The 22,177-nt window shown below is 33.3% G+C and overlaps 2 protein-coding genes across 4 annotated transcripts in view; one reads left to right on the forward strand and one right to left on the reverse strand.

Annotated features, from left to right (window-relative positions):
• LOC131956742 (dynein beta chain, ciliary) overlaps positions 1–9,650 on the forward strand; it is a 69,598-nt gene extending 59,948 nt beyond the window's left edge. The window contains exons 62-79 of the mRNA XM_059321320.1: positions 154–270; positions 494–646; positions 966–1,121; positions 1,354–1,478; positions 1,952–2,067; positions 2,441–2,700; positions 3,338–3,508; positions 4,012–4,134; positions 4,422–4,615; positions 5,042–5,318; positions 5,421–5,648; positions 6,064–6,255; positions 6,459–6,578; positions 7,496–7,738; positions 7,962–8,150; positions 8,459–8,574; positions 8,753–8,891; positions 9,125–9,650. Coding sequence (XP_059177303.1) covers positions 154–270; positions 494–646; positions 966–1,121; positions 1,354–1,478; positions 1,952–2,067; positions 2,441–2,700; positions 3,338–3,508; positions 4,012–4,134; positions 4,422–4,615; positions 5,042–5,318; positions 5,421–5,648; positions 6,064–6,255; positions 6,459–6,578; positions 7,496–7,738; positions 7,962–8,150; positions 8,459–8,574; positions 8,753–8,891; positions 9,125–9,487 — 3,282 coding nt within the window. The 3' untranslated portion in view covers positions 9,488–9,650. The remainder of the gene's footprint in view (positions 1–153; positions 271–493; positions 647–965; positions 1,122–1,353; positions 1,479–1,951; positions 2,068–2,440; positions 2,701–3,337; positions 3,509–4,011; positions 4,135–4,421; positions 4,616–5,041; positions 5,319–5,420; positions 5,649–6,063; positions 6,256–6,458; positions 6,579–7,495; positions 7,739–7,961; positions 8,151–8,458; positions 8,575–8,752; positions 8,892–9,124) is intronic.
• A 345-nt stretch (positions 9,651–9,995) lies between these two features.
• The window catches only part of LOC131956733 (V-type proton ATPase 116 kDa subunit a 1), a 40,456-nt gene continuing 28,274 nt past the window's right edge, over positions 9,996–22,177 (reverse strand). For 2 of the 3 annotated variants that reach the window (XM_059321307.1, XM_059321306.1), the window contains 21 exons: positions 20,703–20,884; positions 20,202–20,280; positions 19,826–19,923; positions 19,527–19,655; positions 19,341–19,441; positions 18,729–18,855; positions 18,360–18,442; positions 17,982–18,075; positions 17,594–17,800; positions 16,896–17,046; positions 16,503–16,642; positions 16,227–16,363; positions 15,951–16,038; positions 15,670–15,788; positions 15,357–15,508; positions 14,837–14,922; positions 14,377–14,478; positions 14,174–14,227; positions 11,214–11,279; positions 10,920–11,037; positions 9,996–10,423 (listed from right to left, as the gene is read on the reverse strand). In XM_059321307.1, coding sequence (XP_059177290.1) covers positions 10,143–10,423; positions 10,920–11,037; positions 11,214–11,279; positions 14,174–14,227; positions 14,377–14,478; positions 14,837–14,922; positions 15,357–15,508; positions 15,670–15,788; positions 15,951–16,038; positions 16,227–16,363; positions 16,503–16,642; positions 16,896–17,046; positions 17,594–17,800; positions 17,982–18,075; positions 18,360–18,442; positions 18,729–18,855; positions 19,341–19,441; positions 19,527–19,655; positions 19,826–19,923; positions 20,202–20,280; positions 20,703–20,819 — 2,529 coding nt within the window. In that variant the 5' untranslated portion in view covers positions 20,820–20,884 and the 3' untranslated portion in view covers positions 9,996–10,142. The remainder of the gene's footprint in view (positions 10,424–10,919; positions 11,038–11,213; positions 11,280–14,173; positions 14,228–14,376; positions 14,479–14,836; positions 14,923–15,356; positions 15,509–15,669; positions 15,789–15,950; positions 16,039–16,226; positions 16,364–16,502; positions 16,643–16,895; positions 17,047–17,593; positions 17,801–17,981; positions 18,076–18,359; positions 18,443–18,728; positions 18,856–19,340; positions 19,442–19,526; positions 19,656–19,825; positions 19,924–20,201; positions 20,281–20,702; positions 20,885–22,177) is intronic. The other variant, XM_059321308.1, reaches the window with a different exon arrangement.

Consider the following 22,177-nt stretch of genomic DNA (forward strand, 5'->3'; position numbering starts at 1 on the left):
CTTCATTTTATCAAAAGTTTTATCAGCTTTTGAGTATAACCATAAATTACACGATTTTATTTTAGACCATAAATTTATTTAAATCGCTGATGTATAATAATCAGTTTATTATTAATATTTTTCAAAAATTATTTTTTTATTTTTCGAATACAGCTTTATCGTGTTGACCTTTTGGACAACAAGTGGATTCCATTCCTAAAGAAGTTGAAGAATCCTATTCCAATAACTGAAAATCTTGACCCACTGGTTTTGCTTGTAGATAGTGCCCAGGTATAAAGACCAATTTCAGTATCATTCAGTTTTAAAACTGTTAAGATTTGATTTACACCATATTTCTAAAGTTGAAGATTATCACATTTTTAAAAAAAAAAATTTTTAATTCGAAAAAATCTTTTTTTAACAAATAAAAGATATAAAAGTTAAGTAAGCTATTTTGCCCAAAATGCAACATGTTTAGAGTTCTGTTGAAAACAAAATACAAACTTTGTTTCAGATTGCTTGCTGGAGCAATGAAGGTCTCCCCAGTGATAGAATGTCCATTGAAAATGCAACAATACTGACAAACTGTGAGCGATGGCCTCTCATGATTGACCCACAGTTACAAGGATACAAATGGATAAAAACGAGATATGGGAGTAGATTAAAGGTAGATGATCCAAGAATGTACAACGTTTGGCATAAATAGTGGGTTGTGGAACCTTCTAATATTAGCCTAGTGTTGTACCTGTGCTGAATGTTAGTTTACAAAAATATAGGCAGAACTTTAAAACTAAAATCAATTTTTACTTTTTTTGTGTAACTCTTCATGAAATTTAAAATGTTGTAATATTTTAAAGAAGGGGAGTTAAATCCCACCATAACATTTTCCTTTCTGACCTCCATCTTGATCAACCAAGTGAAGATTTTATTGTTTGTTGGTTTTTTCAGTCCATGATGTTTCCTCTAAACACTTGATTTACTTTCAGATTGTCAGACTAGGGACTCATGGCTACATAGATGCTATTGAAAAGGCTGTGGAGACTGGAGAAATTCTGTTGATGGAGAACATTGGCGAGTCTGTTGATGCTGTGTTGGATCACTTACTAGGGAGGAATACCATCAAGAAAGGCAGAGCTATTAGGGTAAAGATATTTGAGATTTACACAAAGATTTTCATAATACATTTCAAGCTTAGAGAAATTTTTATGTTATGTGAGGGATATGGAAGCTTAGCACTCACACCCCTACATACATTGATTAATACATATCCCACTTTCTTCCCCCCCCCCTCTTCCCCCATTAAAAAAAAGAGGTTAGATAGGTCTATTTTTATGTAAGAAATCAAATAATTTGAACAATTATTTCCTATAACAGATTGGTGATAAAGAAATCAATTACCACAAAAATTTCCGGCTGATCCTTCAAACCAAACTTGGAAACCCCCATTATAAGCCAGAGATGCAGGCACAGACAACTCTAATCAACTTTACAGTCACCAGGTGCACACCCCTTGTCTTATTCTTAAAGAAATGTATCTTTATTGTTTACTGGAAAAATGGCCCGTTGAGGAAGGATACAACGGGCGCTAGGCTGATAGTGCTGTCTCTTTTCTCTAAACTAAAACCCTTCACGCAAACCACTTAGATTAGACACAATTTCCTTTTTATTCAATGTTTACTCAAGAATCAATGACGTCATATTACTGTGTGCACTCTCCGGCTTGAGATTATTTTCTACTCTGTGCTAAATGTGACGACGTCATACTTCGTTTTTCGAATTACTATGCATGTTTTTAATTTGCTTGTGTTTTCTCTAGAGCGTTCATGTCAGATAGACAGACAGCTAAACTATTAGTATTAATTAGTTTCTCTAATGTGCTAAATGACTGAGAACTGGACAAGTTATAAGTTTTATAGTCAAAAGAAAAATTGAATGTTTGTAACTGAGATTGATCTAAACTGTTGTCTGACAGAGATGGCCTAGAAGACCAGCTGTTGGGGGCTGTGGTGTCTAAAGAGAGACCTGATCTGGAGAAGTTAAAATCTGACCTGACCCGCCAACAAAATGAATTTAAAATTATTCTGAAAGGTCGGTGCCTGTTTCATCACCTCGTGTACTGATGTTGTTTGTGTGTGAGGTTAGAAATTTAGGGTCAACTTGACCCAACTAAATAGTTAACATAAGACAGCAAGGGTTTTTTATAATATATTTGCCCCATTCTTGGATGTTGTTAAAAAAATGCAAGTACTTGGAATAAAAAACAAAATAATGATGGTACTTTGGAAAAAAAAATATAAATATAAAAAAAAAGATGATAAATATAATAAAAATTAAAATATTAAAATAATGGTGAAAACTGAATAAAAATGTTTATAACTGTGTAAAAGTAATGATGGTTACCTTGATAAAGAATAACAGTGCTATCTTTATGAATGTACCACTAGCAATGTCTTCCCTTCAGGACTGGAGGACAATCTGTTAGCCAGGCTGTCCACTGCGGAGGGAAACTTCCTCGGGGACTACGCTCTGGTAGAAAACCTGGAGACAACCAAACGCACTGCAGCAGACATTGAGGCCAAATCTGCCGAGGCTAAAATCACAGAAGTGGAGATCAATTTGGCCAGGGAAAACTACAGGCCTGTATCTGCCAGGGCCTCGCTACTTTATTTCATATTGAATGATCTGGATCGTATTCATCCTATGTACCAGTTTTCATTGAAGGTGAACATGCATTGGCTGATTTAGGTGGTATTTAGTGACATCATTTACACCTGTCATCAATCTCAAATGTCATTCATACTTGTCATCATGAACCTTTGTCATTCCTTCATGTTGTCATTTACTTGTGTTGTCATTCACTATTTTCAAAATCTGAAAATATTTCTATTTTCTCTTTGTTAGGCCTTCAGTGTGGTGTTTGACAATATTTCTATTTTCTCTTTGTCAGGCCTTCAGTGTGGTGTTTGACAATATTTCTATTTTCTCTTTGTTAGGCCTTCAGTGTGGTGTTTGACAATATTTCTATTTTCTCTTTGTTAGGCCTTCAGTGTGGTGTTTGACAATATTTCTATTTTCTCTTTGTTAGGCCTTCAGTGTGGTGTTTGACAATATTTCTATTTTCTCTTTAGACCTTCAGTGTGGTGTTTGACAATATTTCTATTTTCTCTTTGTTAGGCCTTCAGTGTGGTGTTTGACAATATTTCTATTTTCTCTTTGTTAGGCCTTCAGTGTGGTGTTTGACAATATTTCTATTTTCTCTTTGTTAGGCCTTCAGTGTGGTGTTTGACAATATTTCTATTTTCTCTTTGTTAGGCCTTCAGTGTGGTGTTTGACAATATTTCTATTTTCTCCTTGTTAGGCCTTCAGTGTGGTGTTTGACAAGGCCATTGATCGAGCTGAGCCAGCAGAGACAGAAGAGGAGAGAGTGAAAAACTTGATAGACTGCATCACCTTCTCCACCTACGTCTACACCTCCCGTGGACTTTTTGAGCGGGACAAACTTATTTTTGGAACTATGCTGACCTTTCAGGTACTGCTTGAAACATGTGAAGTTCTGTCAGTTTTTTTTTGTACTGTTTAGGGCTGTTCAAGATTTTCTGAAGAACTTTCAGGTATTGCTTAAAGGCCTTTCAAGCACCAAAAAGTAGTTACTCTTTCAGCCCTGATTGTCATTATGGCAGATAAAGTAGAGCTCACCTGTTTCTGTGACTGTGGCATATGGTCTCTTACTTTCCCATCAGGGCTGGGTAGACTGGTAGACACTATTTGGAGTTTAATTAGGGATCCAAGCTCAAGACTTTTAGGTTAGCAGTTGTATGCTTTACTTCCCAACCACGCTGTATTGATTATCATTTATATAATCATAACTGATGTATCCAAAAATGAAATTGTTAATTTTTTTTTCATCTGTTTGGAAAACTTGTATTCGTTTGTCTGAAAAACTTTAAGCAAAGCTTTTAAAGAGAATTTCTGTTCAAATTTTTTAATTACAATCCCACACACAAACAAGTTTAGAGATTAATTTTCTTCTAGATTTTGGCCCAACTGAAAGAAATTGATATGGATGCTTTAGACTTTTTACTGCGATACCCTGCCACATCTGATGTTCCCTCTCCTGTTGATTTTTTAAATGACTTGAGTTGGGGAGGAATAAAGGTATTTTATATGAATTTATATTATAATTTCCATTTCTCACATCCTATTGATTTTATTATTAGTGAGACAACCAGCTCGTAGATTTACTAAATTATCATAACCAAGAGTTAGCCTACTTTCACAGCATGACAATAAAAACCAAAACATGAAAAAAGTTTGTTCACATTTTCTGGTTCTTGCACATTTTTTCTGTAAAATGTCATGAAACCTCAAAATTTAATTATCCACTTTTTACGTACTGTAAAATATTTCAAAAGCCAAAAAGCCTATTTGATTTGAATGCCTAGGCCTTGTCTGAGAAAGAAGCTTTCAAGAACTTAGATAAGGATGTGTTAGGTTCAGCCAAGCGCTGGAAGAAATTTGTGGAAGGTGAGGCACCCGAGAAAGAAAAATTTCCACAAGAATGGAAAAACAAAACTTTAATAGAAAAACTGTGCATGATGCGGGCTCTACGACCAGATCGAATGAGCAACGCAGTCACGTAAGCTCAAGGAACTCTGGGATTGATCCGTTTTTGTTGACTGACAGTTTTTTATTTATAGTTACATTTATTTTAGATTCTCATTATTATGTAACATTTGTTTTAGGTTCTCGTTACTATGTAACATTTGTTTTAGATTCTCATTATTATGTAACATTTGTTTTAGATTATCTTTATTATGTAAATTTTCAGTTCATTTTCCTTGTTGAGTATTTTATTCAATTAGCAACATAAAGCTGATTAGTGGTTTAGAATAAGAGCCTCTCCTTTAAGTAACTTTCAAATTTTTCAGTTGAAAATCTCTCCATTTTGGCATGAGGGGAATGCTGCTTATAGAAAATATTTTACCTTGGATGTTCAACCAATTTCAGTATTTACTTTATAGTTTAGATGCACATACTAATGCATTTAAAAAATAAATTTCAGTCAATTTATCGAGGAAAGTTTGGGACATAAATATGTTGAAAACCGCTCCGTGGAATTTGGGAAGTCCTTTGAAGAATCAGGGCCAGCAACTCCTATGTTTTTTATACTGTCCCCTGGTGTTGATCCCCTTAAAGATGTAGAAAAGTTGGGCAGAAAACTGGGCTACACCACAGCCAAGGAGAATCTCCATAACATTTCACTGGGGCAAGGGCAGGAAGTTGTGGCAGAGAGGGCTATTGATGTGGCTGCCAAAAAGGGACATTGGGTTGTTTTACAGGTCAGTTTTTAAAACAATATTTTTTCCCCACATTTTTTCAAAGTTAATTGTGATCAGCCATTTAAAATAAAAAAATGTTCGCTTATTCGCAAATAATTACAGAATGTTCATCTAGTATCAAGATGGCTTCCAAACTTAGAGAAAAAGCTGGAACAGTACTCTGAAGAAAGTCACTTGAACTACCGACTGTTCATCAGTGCTGAGCCAGCAGGTTCCAGAGAGTATCACATCATGCCACAGGGCATCCTAGAGTCCTCTGTCAAGATCACCAACGAACCTCCCACTGGCATGTTTGCTAATTTACACAAAGCATTGGACAATTTTACACAGGTAGTCATTGGTTCGCATAGTTTACGCAATCCGTTGTTTCATTATTTAAATGTTGGGGGGGGGGGGGGGGGGTTTATTGGTTAATTTAATCATTAGTAGCTTTTAATAAAGTATAAATATATCAAAACTCTGGAGATTGAGGAGGGCAACTTGTTTTTTTTTTTACTTTGCAAAATTTTTTTTGCAATTTAAAAAGTAAAATAATTAAGTTGCCAGTAGCCCTGATCTCCTGAGGTATTCATCCATTTATTACCTTATTGATATTACAGTAATTGCCTCATGATTTAAGTTATAAATAGCCCATTAGTAGGTTAAAAAAAATTGATGGCAGCTAACACTAAATTGTCTAATAGTAAATTGATCTAAGTATTTAGTTAATTTACATTTAATGAAAATAACTTTATATTACTTGAAGGACACCCTAGACATGTGCTCTAAAGAGGTTGAGTTCAAGGCCATCTTGTTTGCCCTGTGCTACTTCCATGCCGTGGTGTGTGAGAGGAGGAAGTTTGGTGCCCAAGGCTGGAACAGAGTTTACCCGTTTAACGTGGGCGACCTCACCATCAGCGTCAACGTGCTCTACAATTATTTGGAAGCCAACAACAAAGTAAGGCTGCCTGTCTTGTTTAGGCCAGTTAATATTCATGGTTAATTATTCATAAATTGAAACATTAACTGTAAAATAATTAATAATGAAATGAACTTGCAAAAAAGGAAAAGAAAGAATATAGGAATTTTTTTTTTACCTAAGAATAATTGTTAAAAAATATGGAAACATTGATGAATTAATTATTTATTTTTCTCTAAAAGGTACCATGGGAAGATTTGCGTTATCTCTTTGGTGAAATTATGTATGGCGGCCACATAACAGATGACTGGGATCGTAAGTTGTGTAAAACTTACCTGGAGGTGTACATGAACCAAGACATGGTAGGCTGCAAGTTTCTCTAGTGCTGTTACAGCTACAAGTTTCTTTAGTGCTGTTACAGCTACAAGTTTCTTTAGTGCTGTTACAGCTACAAGTTTCTTTAGTGCTGTTACAGCTACAAGTTTCTTTAGTGCTGTTACAGCTACAAGTTTCTTTAGTGCTGTTACAGCTACAAGTTTCTTTAGTGCTGTTACAGCTACAAGTTTCTTTAGTGCTGTTACAGCTACAAGTTTCTTTAGTGCTGTTACAGCTACAAGTTTCTTTAGTGCTGTTACAGCTACAAGTTTCTTTAGTGCTGTTACAACTACAAGTTTCTTTAGTGCTGTTACAACTACAAGTTATTGTGGGGCTGGTTTACAACTAAAAGTTATTGTAGGGCTGGTTTACAACTACAAGTTATTGTAGGGCTGGTTTACAACTACAAGTTATTGTAGGGCTGGTTTACAACTACAAGTTATTGTAGGGCTGGTTTACAACTACAAGTTATTGTAGGGCTGGTTTACAACTACAAGTTATTGTAGGGCTGGTTTACAACTACAAGTTTCTCTAGTGCCATAACAAGTTATTGTTTACAGCTATAAGTTATTGTAGGCCATTTTACAACTACATGTAATTGTAGGGCCATTTTTACAACTATGATCTAGAAGTTAATGTTACCAATTTAATTATGAACAGACATTTTAAATTGGCAGAATGTATTTAATGTAGATTAAAGAAATTAAATTTGTATAAATCCTTAGCACTTACAGATAGTTTGTACTCCATCTATAAATACCTCAATAAAGATAATATAAATGTTAATATGTTGCTTATTAAAATGGTGCTGGCAAATTAAAAGATGTTTAACTGCCAATTTTCCTCAAACTATAAAATGGTACAGCTTATAAAATGTATTACTATCTTCCCCTGCTTGGTGCAGATAGATGCAGAGCTATTTTTGGCACCAGGCTTTGCAGTGCCCCCCAACAGTGACTATGAAGCATATCACCAATACATTGATGATGAGCTGCCCCCAGAAAGCCCCTACCTGTATGGGCTGCACCCAAACGCTGAGATAGAATTCCTCACCAAGACCTCAGACAACCTTCTGAGAACTGTCTTTGAGATGCAGCCCAGAGATGCCTCTGGAGACTCGGGAGAAACAGTTTCAAAAGAAGAAAAAGTAATTTTAAAAAACTCAACAATTAACATTTTTAATAGGCTGAAAAATAAGGCATTCAGTTTAAAAGTTAAAGAAATATCAAGTCATTTCACACAATATTAACCTTATTTCTTAATGTATTAATGAAAACTCTTTAACTTTAAGACGTGTAATAATTATATAAATTATTGGATTGGTTTAAAATTGTGTTTTAAGTTTAATTTGTCCTAATTTCTGAACTTAGGTAAAAGAGATCCTTGATGAACTGTCAGAGAAGTTGCCAGAACCATTCAACATTGAGGAAATCATGCAGAAGGTTCCCCCAGATGAAAGAACACCTTTTGTGGTGGTCGCTTTCCAGGAGTGTGAACGGATGAACATGCTGACAGGAGAAATCAGGCGTTCCCTTAAAGAGTTGGATTTAGGCCTGAAGGTAAAACAAAGTCTGGGACTGTTGGTCTCATCTTTCAAATGTAGCTAACATTTTTAAGAACATTGTCTAAAATGTTTAAAAATTAAAAAATATATTGTTTATTGTTCTCTTAAATTATAAATACTTTAATAGCTTGTGGCTACCTACATTTCTTTAGCTGCAAGAGCCATTATAAGTTTTTATAAAGGACACACTATTTACAAACTAGCTAGTGCACATGCACAAACTATTGGCCTTAAGACCCAGTGAGAAAAGGGATGCAGCCTAATAAAGAATGATGAATACAAATGTAGAATCTATTTTTTCAGGGAGAGCTGACCATCACTGTTGAAATGGAAAATCTCAGCAATTCCCTGTTTTTGAACAATGTCCCAGAGAGATGGGAGAAAAAGGCTTACCCTTCTCTGTTTCAATTGGCCCAGTGGTATGTTAGTTTTGTTTCAATTGGCCCAGTGGTATGTTAGTTTTGTTTCAATTGGCCCAGTGGTATATTAGTTTTATTGGCTGGTTGTATCATGTAGGTTGAACAGGTTTGTTGTAGCATGTAGGTTTTAAAGGTTGGTTAAGTCATGTAGGTTGAACAGTTTTGTTGTATCTTGTAGGTATGGTGACATGCTGCAGAGAGCCAGGGAACTAGAAAGCTGGATTGGAGATTTCAGCCTTCCTGCCAGTGTGTGGCTGGGGGGGTTCTTCAACCCACAAAGTTTTTTGACTGCTATCATGCAGCAAACTGCCAGAAAGGTAAACAGCTCGTACAGACTCACATTTCTGTAGCTTAGAGAAAATGGGATTGTGACTGAACTGTTTTCTGCTACTGAACAGATGTTGTCTGATTGTGACTAAGCTAATGATTTTTTTGGTTAGAGAGAATGAGATTGTGACTTGACCGGAATGTTTACCTCTACTGATGTCTGATTGTGACTAAGCTGATGATGTTGTCTGAATGTGACTAAGCTGATGATGTTGTCTAACAGAATGAGTGGCCACTGGACAGGATGTGCCTCCAGTGTGATGTGACAAAGAAAAGTAAAGAGGAGATGTCGGGGCCACCCAGAGAGGGGGCCTATGTTCACGGGCTGTACATGGAGGGCGCCAGGTGGGACGTCCAAACAGGTTTCATCGCAGAGTCTTTCCTGAAGGAGCTGACGCCAAGGATGCCGGTCATCTTCCTGAGGGCTATTCCAGTAGATCGGGTTGACCAACGCTTGGTCTATGATTGTCCTGTTTACAAGACAAAAGGCAGGGGTCCAACTTTTGTTTGGACATTCAGGCTCAAGACCAAACTAGAACCTTCTAAGTGGGTGCTGGGTGGTGTAGCGCTGCTGCTGCAAGTCTAAGCTTGTGGCAGTTTTCAAACCCAGGAACCAAAAGTTCCAGTATGGAGTATATCTGCATACATATCAATAACTGCTTATATTGATTAATTCCATTATATTTGTTTAATTTTTAATCTGTGAATGTTGACTACACTGACTGATGACAGCTCCACAGATTCTTAAAATAAACCAATTTAGATTAACTCAGTTTTTTTTTGTTTTTCATTAATTTATTGCAGCAGCAGTTTAAGAAATCAATGTACAAAAAAGATTGAAAACATGTTGTAATTGTTAGCTTACCAGCCTATGAATAAAATCTATATAAAAAATTTTTTATCAAGCAAATTATTGAATTAGTGCAGGAATTAGCTTGTTTAAATAGAAATTAAAGCTAAAAAAAGCTACTAGAAAATCTAGCTAGTACTATCACAACTATCAGATGTCTAAATAAATCACTAAAACTTACATAAAATTAAATAAATGATAAAGACTATAAATAAATTTACTCCTAAATAAAAAAAACCTAAAACCATATAAAGCATCAATTCAAAACTTTTTGTTTATAACCTCTGAGTATTCTGTTACTAAAACAAACCTTAATACAAAATTTTAATCTGATTGCATAGAATTAAAGGTAAAGTACAGTATGATAAAAATATAAACCGTTAGGCCTTTTTTAGTTGGTGATTTCCTCTAGCGACTGCATGTTGAGGATGTGATTGAAACTAAAAGGCTGAAAGTGGTATCCTTCTCCCACGTAAAACTTGGACTGGAACTCTACCCAGTGCAGACGGAGAGTGTGGAGGAAAGCGCTCAGGCCCTCCATCAACAACAAGATGGCCACCGTCAGATTAGCCCAGATGAAGAAAATAGCAAATACTACAACGGAGCCGCCATAGTTTCCCAGCAGGGTCAGGCCCAGCCTTAACACCATGGTCCACAGAACCTCAGACAGCTCTGTGTAGGAAAAATTGGTGGCTTTAATATTTAGGAAATACTTTCAATTTTATTCAACATGCTATTACATTTTATGCTATTTACTGTATGTAACATGGGATGGCGTGGTAGATTGTTTGGCTGCTTTTCCCTGAAAGATTTGAGTTCAAATTTCAGTTCGGACTTGTGATCATATGACGTTCCTGTGTCCACCAAGCTCTGAAGGGTACCTGACTTAGTTGAGGAAAGTAAAGGTGGATGGGCATAGTGCTGACCACACTATCCGTTCATATGCTAAGGTCACATTAACAGGTGAGTTCTAATTCACTAGCCCCATGGACTGTCAAGCTTGAAAGGGCACTTTACTTATGGAAACATGACAGAAATTTAAAACAAATATTGCATTACATTGTAATGTTTTGTTTATCTTAAAGAAGCAACAATTGCTGATACAAAAATATTCTCCAAAAAAAAATAATTATACACCCAAAATGTGAACCGCAAGATAAAAACTTACGCGCATGGGCCAAAGACAAAGCCCAAAGTCTCAGATATGAAGCAGTGTGAGAAATACAGCCCAGACAAAACTCTATTGTGTGTATAACTTGGTGTATTATTATCTCACCAGTTCCGTGCTAAAATACAAGAAAATATATAAATATTATAAAGTTGAAATTGTGTATGCTAGCTCAGTATAAATGTAAAATTAAGGAGATAATGATACACTGATGACAATCCTCTCATTGTAATACATGTTCACAGTTGACTTAACATAGCTCTCATTGTCTATTGTTTTTGTAAAAAATATTACCTCTCCATGGCTTGATGCTCCACCAGTGTGATTTCCCTGAATCTCAGATGATGAGCCATTCTCATCCTGGATGTTAAAAAAGCTATTATGTTAAGACATTTTTTTAAATATTTAAGCAAAACAAAGCATACTTTTTGGCAGATTGTTATACCAGCACAAAAAGGCTGTGAAAATTCTTATAATAAACAGTTTATAATCAGCTCATTTTTCATACTTATTATAAAATACTATTGTACCATTTTCTGTATTAGTTTATTCATGGAGATAAATTTACACAGTTTTACATTATTTGAATATTGAAGTTAATAATGCTCAAGGAATATCTATTCACAAATACACATAATAAGAGTAAATTCTACATTTAAAAATAGTTTAGTCTCTAGATACTAAAATAAATGTAAAATATATGTTAGATTATAATTCGGTTTAGTTACATACTTAAGTATACAAAAGTTATCAGCAAATATTTTAGTTGTTTTTTTTTTATTAATAACCATAGGATTAGTTGAAAGCAAGCAAATGTTTACTTTAAAATGTTGGCATTAGTGGTAAACTGGTTGTTCAATTATTGGCAAGATTTAGCCGGTGCCAGATTTTTGTGTGCAGCCTGTTCAATCTTATATTGCCTATAAATATCTTAGCACTAACTTTTGTTAATGTCACTCTAGTAAATGATTTAAAAGGGTTAAATAATAAATTACTGTTTTAAAAACTTCGTTAAAATTATATGAGACTATTTCTAAGGTACAAAACAATGCTGAAACAGTTGTGGAATAACCATGCAGCCTTTTACAAAAACATCATAAAGCTTTCAAGAGATATTGTTTCATACATAAATTCAAGTTGTCAATGTAGTCAAAGTTAAGTGAGTAAAAAACTAAAAGCAATAAACAATGTTCAATGAAAATTATATTAAAAACAACTTGATTAAAAAATTTAACAGCATTCAGAATGTAATAGTAATCTACACCATATCGAATAGACGTTCTAACTTAGTTTTTCTCTGAAAATCTGTGAATTGAGAGCACACAAAAGATTAATGGATACTCTGTCACTTTTTGCATGCACATCTTAGTGTTAGTATGATTTAATTAATAATTTATGGTTTCTACTACATGTATTTTTATAACCAACAGCCTATCCTGCAGAAGGTTAGGTTAGGAATCCTTTGTTTACAGAACTAATAATAGATCCATCAAAAAGCATGCAAGAGTGAATAATGTTAGAACAAAATTCACAACATATGGGTTGTCTGTGATTTTGAAATGAAGATAGCAACGTTTCAAGCAGTCCTGAATATGATTAGCATTACAACAACATGTCTGGAGTAAATGAGTCCACTAAACTCTACGGATAATTGAACATTTTAAAATCAATATCACAACATTCACCACAAACAACATACTTAAATTATCATCTCCTGAGGAAAATAAAATTTGCTTCATAAGATCAAAGAAAACAAAATAAACTTGTCTAACTGGAAACTGTTAGTTAATGGTTAAAATTTATAATTTGTTGCTTGCTGTTTGGCAAACAGGATTATTTTGACTAAAAATAATGAATAAAACATATATAAAAACCTTTATAATAACAAGCTTTTAAATGCACTGAAAATAAGAAAACAAACCTGCTTTCTTTAATAAAAGCTTTGGTCACTCATGAGAACTTTTACATATTTTACATATTTTTAAGTGTTCACTAGTATTTAATCTTGTTATCTGTCTTTTATAATTGAATACAATAAATTTTTAAATTAAATTTTAATGACTAAACTAATGTCTAAGAAGACAGTATTTGGAAAGTTATGTTCATTATTTCTATTTGTATCCTTGGTCACACAGTGATGTAATTTAAAGTTTTGTTGTTAAATGGGGAAATGTTTTTAACCACTACTTACAACTGCCCCTATTTCTCAAATATTTTAATATTTTAAGCTTTTTGCTACTTAAAATGTTCAGATTTTTTTAAAGTCAAATGTAATTTAATAAAATACTGGAAAAACCTGACAGAAAAAGAGCCATTTTATGATTTGATCTGTTTAAATGAAACATCAAGAAGAAAGAGAGTAAGGTGTGATTGAGGAAATGTGTATTAGACAATGGGGGTTAATTTTTCAGTTCATGTACTCCTGGGTTGGTGTGGCAGGTTAAGAAAACATGCCTCAACATTCAAAGAGCCATCAGTGGCTCAAGGGCCATACATAAGTTCCATCATCCTTTCAGCAGGACTGTCAAAATTATTCTTTGTACAGGACTGTTAAATTTACCCTGTATACAGGACTGTTAAATTTATCCTGTGTACAGGACAGACAAATGAATTCTGTGTACAGGACAGACAAATGTATTCTGTGTACAGGACTGTCAAATGTATTTTGGGTAGAGGACTGTCAAATGTATTCTGTGTACAGGACTCTCAAATGTATTCTGTGTATAGGACTGTCAAATGTATTTTGGGTAGAGGACTGTCAAATGTATTCTGTGTACAGGACTCTCAAATGTATTCTGTGTATAGGACTGTTAAATTTATCCTGTGTACTGGGCTGACAAATGTATTGTGTACACACTTTTAGATTTTTCTTTTCGGCTCATGCAGTGGTGTTTTTACTTTTGATATTGACATTATTAATTAATCATGCAGTTAAAACATGACCATCTGTCTAAACTGTGCCCAACTCAGATGTATTATATGTTAGTGTGCTGTCTTGTTTTTCTTTTAGGTAACACATTTGCGTATAAGATAAAATATAAAAATTTATCTTTGTAAAAGAGTGTCAATCATTGTTCCAAGATAACAATGTATTGTTTCTATTTGACAACCAACAGTATTCATAGCTAAAAACCAGCTGAATCAAACTTTTGCGTACAAGCCCATTAGATGTTAATAAACACTTTTGAGCATCTCTTTCACCTCATTCAACCATCTCTGTTTTAAGATTTGACAAAACATAAAGCTGAACTTACTTTTGCTGGCTCTACTTCATTGTGGATCAATGACTCATGATCAATGTGGCGTCTCTGAAAATAAAATACTCATGTATTTATTGTTAAAGAAAAAAACAGAACACTTCTCTTTCAACTTTTTCTAAAATGAAGGAAATTTTTAATACATGATGAAAATGTGATTTTGTATTCTTTTGTTGATGGCTTTACTCTCACGACCTTACCGTAAGTCTTTTCTTGATGAAGATTAAATAAATTGGCTTCACAAACAACAAAACAGGAACTGAAAGAATGGCCAGGGCAAACATAGCCATCTGTACAGTTTTCTGTAAACCAATAAAATGTTTTCTTGATATAAAACTTTTACAAAAAGTAATTAAAATTGAGATTATTGTAAACCCTACAAAAAGCTTGTCAATTGCACTAATAGAAAACATTTTCAAAATAACTAAAATTTACAAGACTAAGTAGTTCATTGTTTGTCTTTTTTTTTTTTTTAATCAAAATTATTTCGTGGTTAATGCAATTGTGTAAAATGTTCATTGTAGTGAGATATTTAATGAGATTATTTTTATTTTACAAAAAAAAACATAGAATCTAGTTTCTTAAATGAGAAAAGTCCATTACCATTGTAAATTAGTAATACAAACTATTTTACTGTTAAAACTTTTAGGTTAGAACTACCTGTCCATTATAGTAAACATAATTTGGGTTGCAGGTGTCACCTTTACTTGGGTAGGTGTACTTGAACATAAACATGTTGATGTAATCTGGATATACACAGAGATAATATCAGCTATATTGTTAGCTAAATTATACATTAATTTGTAAGCATTATTTTAAGACATTATACAATATTACATAGCTGTCTTTTCAAATCATAGCATGATTTAAAAAAAAAAAAACACTTTTACAATTTACTATGCCTTGATGAGAACAAAACCAAAATGTACTCATAATTTATATTTATGTAGAAAAAAATAATAATTTTTATCACTACAAAAAGCATAAGATCAATTCCAAAAATTATTTTTAAAAAATCTATTTAAGTTTTTAAAATCCTCAAAATTGAAATGTTGATATTTGCCTGTTTTTACTCAATTAAAATGGTAAAAACTCAGATCATACACCTCACACACCAAGTGTTCAAAAATAAAATTTGGGAATTTTAACAACTTGTATTCCCTAACTTTAATTTACTTACGAATCAGAAGAGCTGGAGCACAATAGGACTCTGTAGCATCAAACGTGAGCCATTTGTAAAATATTTGTGACACCAGGTAGCCAAACAGGCAACCCAAAAAGAGAAGCTCAGGGACAAACCGGATGAAAATGTCTATGTAGTTCTTGAAATGGCTGAAACATTTTTAAATGGTTACCCTTGCATCTTGTGTACAAGTTACAACTTTTCTTTAATGCTCAATTGTAACCATGTTTCAGAAGGCTATTGAAAATATTTGGAATCAACAGTTAAATGAAATCATTTTAAGTTTACAATATTCATTAAAATAACTTACATGTGGTTAAAGACTTGAAGGCAAATACCAAAAACCATCTGTATGACTCCAAGAGTGATTGCCATTTTCATTTTCAATGAGTTCAGGAAAATAATCTTGTTAGTGGATGCTTGCCAGATCTGTAAAAAGGGAAGAAGAATATAGAGAAAATTTGAAAATTTATAACATTGAAATACTGTAATTTTTTTTTAATTGAAGTGATGAATAAAAAATATATTTATTTTTAAAAATCAAGTGAACACAGAGGAAAAATATGAGTTTAAAAAATTAAGTATTCTTACAGGATCAATACCAAAAGCATATGAAGTTGAGTTCATATGGGATGTAACTGGATTAAGTTGGATTTCATCTGATCCCCATTCAGAATCTCTGGAAGTAATAAAATAAAAGTGAAATTTAAAAATATTAAAAATATGGCTAAAAGTTATATTTTCATAAGTTTTTAAATTGATTTACAAGATAAATTAAATTTAAAATATTTTAGTAAAAATTTAAGAAAAGAAAAAGAACTTTTGATAAGAAATCTGAAACTTAAATGTTAAAAAAATGTTTCTTACTTTATAACAGGATACCACTTGGATCCAAAGATGTTGAAAGACTTAGAGAAAATATCATTATAGATCAATCCAGTGTAAATAGAGAAGGCTCCCATCATCATGATAATGTACCGACCTCCAAAAAATGTGTTTGCAATCTGTAGGAAGAAACATTACACACAATAATTTTTTAAACAGGAATTTCATAATTATTTAACCTCTTAAAAACAGTAAATAAAATGAGCAATCATCACATTTAGTAATAAAATAAAAATAAATATACTAGGGCCTACTAACCTCATTGGTGAGTTTGCTTGCACTAATTTCCTTTTCTTTTAAAACCAGAGCCAATCCAAAGAGGAACATGATCAACCCATGGCCAGCATCACCAAACATGACAGCAAACAGGAAAGGGAAGGTAATGATGGTGTAGGGGGCTAAAACAAGAGAACAGTTACATTTTTTTTTAAATTACATACTTCTTTCATCAGTTTTCATCAATTGAAAAAATAATTTTTTTTTCAAATATCGTGAATTCTGTCTCATTTTTAAAAATATTTCTTTCTTTTATACTTGCAGAAGATAGTAATATGAAAATTGTTTCTTGATTATATTTTTAAATTTATTCTAATTATGCTTGTTATTGAAACTAGTTTTCTAGTTTAAAAAGCACCAGTTTATATTGACTACCTGGGTTAACCTCTCTATATGTGGCAACACCATAAGAATCTACAATGTTCTGGAACCCTTTAACAAACTTGTTACAGTTGTAGTAAGTGGGCGGGGCTTCATCAGTCACCACTGGTTGGATGACACTTGGTATAGAGCTGCCACTGGCTTTCTAAACACAATTTAGAGCAGTTTTTTAGTAGATAGAAAATATGTAATAATATATTGAATTTACTTGTTAATAACCCATTAATTTCCCATCCCACTTTATCCAAAAAGCTCAGGACAGCTCTTTGGATAAATAGATTTGGTCATTTTTATTTTAGTACAAGATGGTATTACTAATTTATTTCTGAATCATGCAATTGCATCTACCCAATGTTATACAAAAAAGAAAATGGCTTTGTACTCTAAAATGGTTGCTGACACCAGGTATCTATTATATGGTGACACTATAACATATAAAATATAACACTAATCCCAAACACCAATCCTAGCTAGCCTAAATATGCTAATAATATATAACCTAACTCAGAACTGGCAATACCAGCTGAATAACCTACAAGCATTAAGTCTGGTACTTTAACTTAATAAACTGCAATAAGTGTAGGTATATGTGATAAATATTTAAAAAACAAAATATAATAGACAATTTTTTTACATGACTAGCAGTTGCTCACCATTACAGATAAGTTAAATAAATCATATGTTCTATGTACCTCCCCAGCATTGAGAGCTCTTCTGATGTCATCAAAGGCCTTCAAAGGAAACCAACATTCAGCGTGAAGACTGTTCTGATGAACCTCAAACATGTTCATTGTGTGATAAATTGCCTTAATCTTCTCCACTTTGATGGTCCAGGATCTGATTTCTTGCTGAGCACTTCTCAAAATACGAAGACGATGCTCATTGCTCTGGCTTAAAACCTGTGACATGCCAAATAAAAAGTTTAAAAAATTTTTTTGTAATACTATAAAAGGTTAACACAATAGAAAATTAAGTGAAGAAATGCAGTTTTATTTTTAAATGAAAAACTGCAAATTCATTCTATAAAACTTGGTTGTGTTAACAATGGTTTGTCATGTGATGAATCATGTGATTACTTACAGTATCCAGTTCACTAATTCTGGTGGTGACACCTGCCAACATTTGATTCCTTTCATTTTGGTTATCTGGTACTGGATAGATGGTGCCCCTCATCCTGGTCAATGTATATCATAAAGAAAACTAGTAAAATAATAACTGGAAAAAAATAATGTCGATGTAGTAATTTATTTATTAAACATCCATGCTTATTTACAGCACTTTTACAGAAGATTATTTTAAAATAAATAAAATGGAAGCAAAGACAACCATTTCATAAGAAACCATCTAATCTAAAGTTATCAAAATTAAAAGTCTAAAAACAAATTAAAGTGAAAAAAAGTTTGAAACGGAATAAATAAAGTGTTGCAAAGTAACGGATTAAAAATTCTGTTGACATACCCCTCACACACTTTTTTCACCTTGACTTTCAACTGCTCACCCTGGTAGAAAACTATGAACATGCATTTGTGCAGCAGATCGCCCTACAGAGAAGACAAAACTGTAAGTAACCATTCATTTCACTTGGTATACAGATTAAGCAATTACAGTAGCATTTTGCTAAAGTTAGACTGATTCCATAATACTAGAATAAACAGCATGGCATTTTCAAGTATTATAGAGTAAAACTTAACCATTAGATTTACCCAGCCTATCCAATAAATAAAACAACTTGGTATAATCTCCACGTCACAATTCTCATAAAGTTTAAAGATAGACTGTGTACCCTAAATGAGCTAGCAACAATGAAACTGATAGGTCTCCACTTACTGTAGCTGGGTCTCTGAAGGGGGTGGGTATCTCTTCAACCCTCATGAAAACTGTGCTGTGGGTGATGAACTTCATGACGCGCTCAAACACAGGAACTCTTTCCCTCTGTATGGTCCCCACATAAAAGCTGTGGATTTTTTATGGTCATTTTATTATTAATATATTTTAAAAACATAAATTTCAAATAATTCATAAACATCTTATCAATCAATTTAAAAAAAAAAAATTTAGGTTACTATTAGGCCTATTTTATTCATTTTATTATATATCATACAAAATCAGCAAGCAGAATTGTTATTGCTTTTATATAAAGATAATTTTTTTTTAAATTTTATATATTTTTGCCACCAAAGTCTCTAATTCTGTTTACAAGCTGCGATCTGCAGCAAATCCACCTAGCTCTGATGGTTACCATGGAAACTAAAGTCTGGGTAAGTGCTGACCCCACTATCCCCTCATTGGTAGAGGTCAAGGAAATAGATTAACTTCCTCATCAGCCCCAGGTGCTTTCTGCTCTAAAAGACTTTTTTAACTTACAACATATAAAACTATCATTCTTAAAAAAAAAAGGATATTTTTAAAAAATTAAAAATTAGAAAATTTTTCTTTTACTTTAGGCTAGCTGTTTGCTGATGTCTCATGTTAATTATGGAATCATCAGTAGCCTGAACAGTTGAATCTTCATCCAATCTCTGTTGAATCTCTTGTCCATACTAAAAAATTTGTTTAACTTTTATTTTGAGCTTTTTAAAAATGACACAATACAATTTTTTAAAGAACTAAAATTAGACGGCTCACCAAGTTTAGGTAGAACTGTGTTTGTTGGAGTACCTCCCTCAGCTCTGTCAGCTCTAAAAAGTTTTGTTTCAGAGCTTCATTGTTGACATTCACCTGACGCAGCTCTGTATCCATCTTGTCAAACACAACCTAAACATGCACACAATTATTAGCAACTCAAGAAACTTTAAAGGTGTCTGATAATTGTAAATCTAATTAAATGCTGATCAAATGTTGATCTTTATTTTAAATTGAAACATGGATGCAAATTTTTAAAAATAGTTTCAAATTAAAACATAAAAAAAAACATTGAAATTTACTTCAAGATCATTCATCTCTTTTGGTATGGGAGCTTTTGGGTTCTCATGATTGTCCACAATTGTTAAACCTTCCTTTAAAATTTCTTTTTCAGCGTAGCCTAAAGGTAACAACAGTGTGAGAAATGGAGACATGTATAGGCCCTATATATCAATCTACCTGTTATATTATATAATTTGCATACAAATTGTGGCAGAGTGCAATTGATATATTATTATTATATGAGGGAAGGTTTGTTTTTATACAGCCAAGACACATAACCAGAACAAGTGTATACATATATAGGGCTTTATCAAATTAGTAACAGAAGAACATAGTAAATTTTTCAAAAATTAAACTTTAAACTTGTAAATAAGTGAAGAGCAGTAAGTTTCTTACGGAGTTTTCTTTCCATTTCCTCACATCGCCTGACCTCATTTACATAAGTTCTTTGAAAAGCATTCAAATTTGCATTTAACTGGAAGAGAAATCATTAGGATTTAATGAAACACACACAACTATAAGAAATGAAAAAAATAATTTATAAAAGTGTTAAAAAATTTCCTTTGTTTTTAAGTCACAAATAAAAATTATTCTTAACATATGTGTTAATACAACAAACATACTTAAAACACAGAGAATGTAAGACAGTTTATTATAAGATCAAGTTAGAATTTTTTAAGTTATGGCTTCAAATTTTAAGACTATTTAATCAAAGAAAACACACATGGCATATCCACTCTAAAAATAAAAGTATACATTTCAAAAGGTTATAACTAGTAGAAAAATTTCTATGTACATCTAAATGCTGTATGTATTAAATAAAACATAAAATATTTCACACATCGCCCTGTTAATTCTATATGTATTTAATAAAAAAACAAAAATATTTCAACTGACATCTTTAAACTGGACCAGGCCAAGTTCCCCAAGCTCAGAGACACAAGCATAAGCAGCTTCTGTCTGAAGGAACATTTGACACAGGCGCATCTCCTCACTCCTAAACAGGGAGCCCATTGCTGTTGATGTTTGGAGCTTTGTTTTCAACTATCTTTCAACGGCGACAGCTTGAATATATAATACTGAAAAAAAAAGTATTGAAATATTAGTTGTTTTTTTTTAAATTGGTGTGGTTATTTTCTAAAATGAGAATGGACCTATAATTAGTTTCACCATAAATATAAAGGTGAAACATTGTTATCCATCCAAACTCATTTCTGCCTGAAAATTAAAATAATCTTGTTTCTAAGCAAGAAGATTTCCCTCTCATCCAATTCACCAGCTCTACTGTTTACCAACTACTCAAGTGTAGTAGGCATCACGTTAAGTCTAGCTTCTACCAAAACAGAGTTAGGAAAGGTGAGTTATGCATCCAAAACTAATGACACATAAGACAGTGCAACAAGGCACAAGTGTCAGATCCCTTGTTTCATAACATCATCCTCCCATACAATACTGCTTACTAAATGGGGGGTCAGGGATACAACTTACTACTTAATAATTAATATGGCACCTAGATTTGAAAGCGTGCCCTACACTAGGGATATAGTTGGCTACTATAATCAAGACCAAATCAAACCAGGGGTTGCAGTAATGTATCAGGTGGTTCCAAAGTGCAGCACCATTCAAACCTGGAGCTTTTTACCTCACCATTGCAGAGGTAAAATTTTTGTGTTTTCATATAGGACACACTAGGGTGTCTCATAAATTGTTGTGTCAGTCTGGTTTGTGGGACTAGATTTGGAGAGTCTTTGCTTCTTACATGTGCAACTGTACATGACTAGACCTATTCAAATAAGATTCTTTATGCTATAGTTTTGAATTTATAAATAAAATATTTATTTGGCGGCCTGGACTATCCTATGAGCGCTATGGTGCATAATTTCATTTTAAACAGTGTGATAGACTATAGACAAGAAAGGTTACTACAGTCTTTAAGTTTAAGTGAATGAAATTCCAGCGTCCTCCTGCGCCCTGACAGGATGAAATTTGGCGCACCAGGCCTTCCCGCGTTTGCTATGGTGTTCATTTAAGTGAGTGCAAAAGACTATGAATAAGTTGGGGTACTATAGTCGTTTACTAAGCTGACACAGACGGTTCCGCCGGCTCCACAGCATGGTGCGATTTGGCGCCCCGGGCTAGACTGTGAGCACTTTGCATTTATGTTTGCGTTTTTGTTAATTGTTGCGTATGTGGTTGGATTTGGTTTGTGTTATGTTTGCGGTTTTTTTTTTGGTGGCAATTCCAGGTATATGCTGATTACTAAACACACATGTCATGGTCCTTTACAGATAGGTTTTTCACAGAGCCAAGTGCAGGGCCTGGCTGGGATGGCTAGTAATATATAGGCCTATATTCTATAATTAAATATAATA

The sequence above is a fragment of the Physella acuta genome, unplaced genomic scaffold (genome assembly GCF_028476545.2).
Source record: "Physella acuta isolate Inbredline_101_S28 unplaced genomic scaffold, ASM2847654v3 ptg001173l, whole genome shotgun sequence".
Taxonomy (NCBI): Eukaryota; Metazoa; Mollusca; class Gastropoda; family Physidae; genus Physella; species Physella acuta.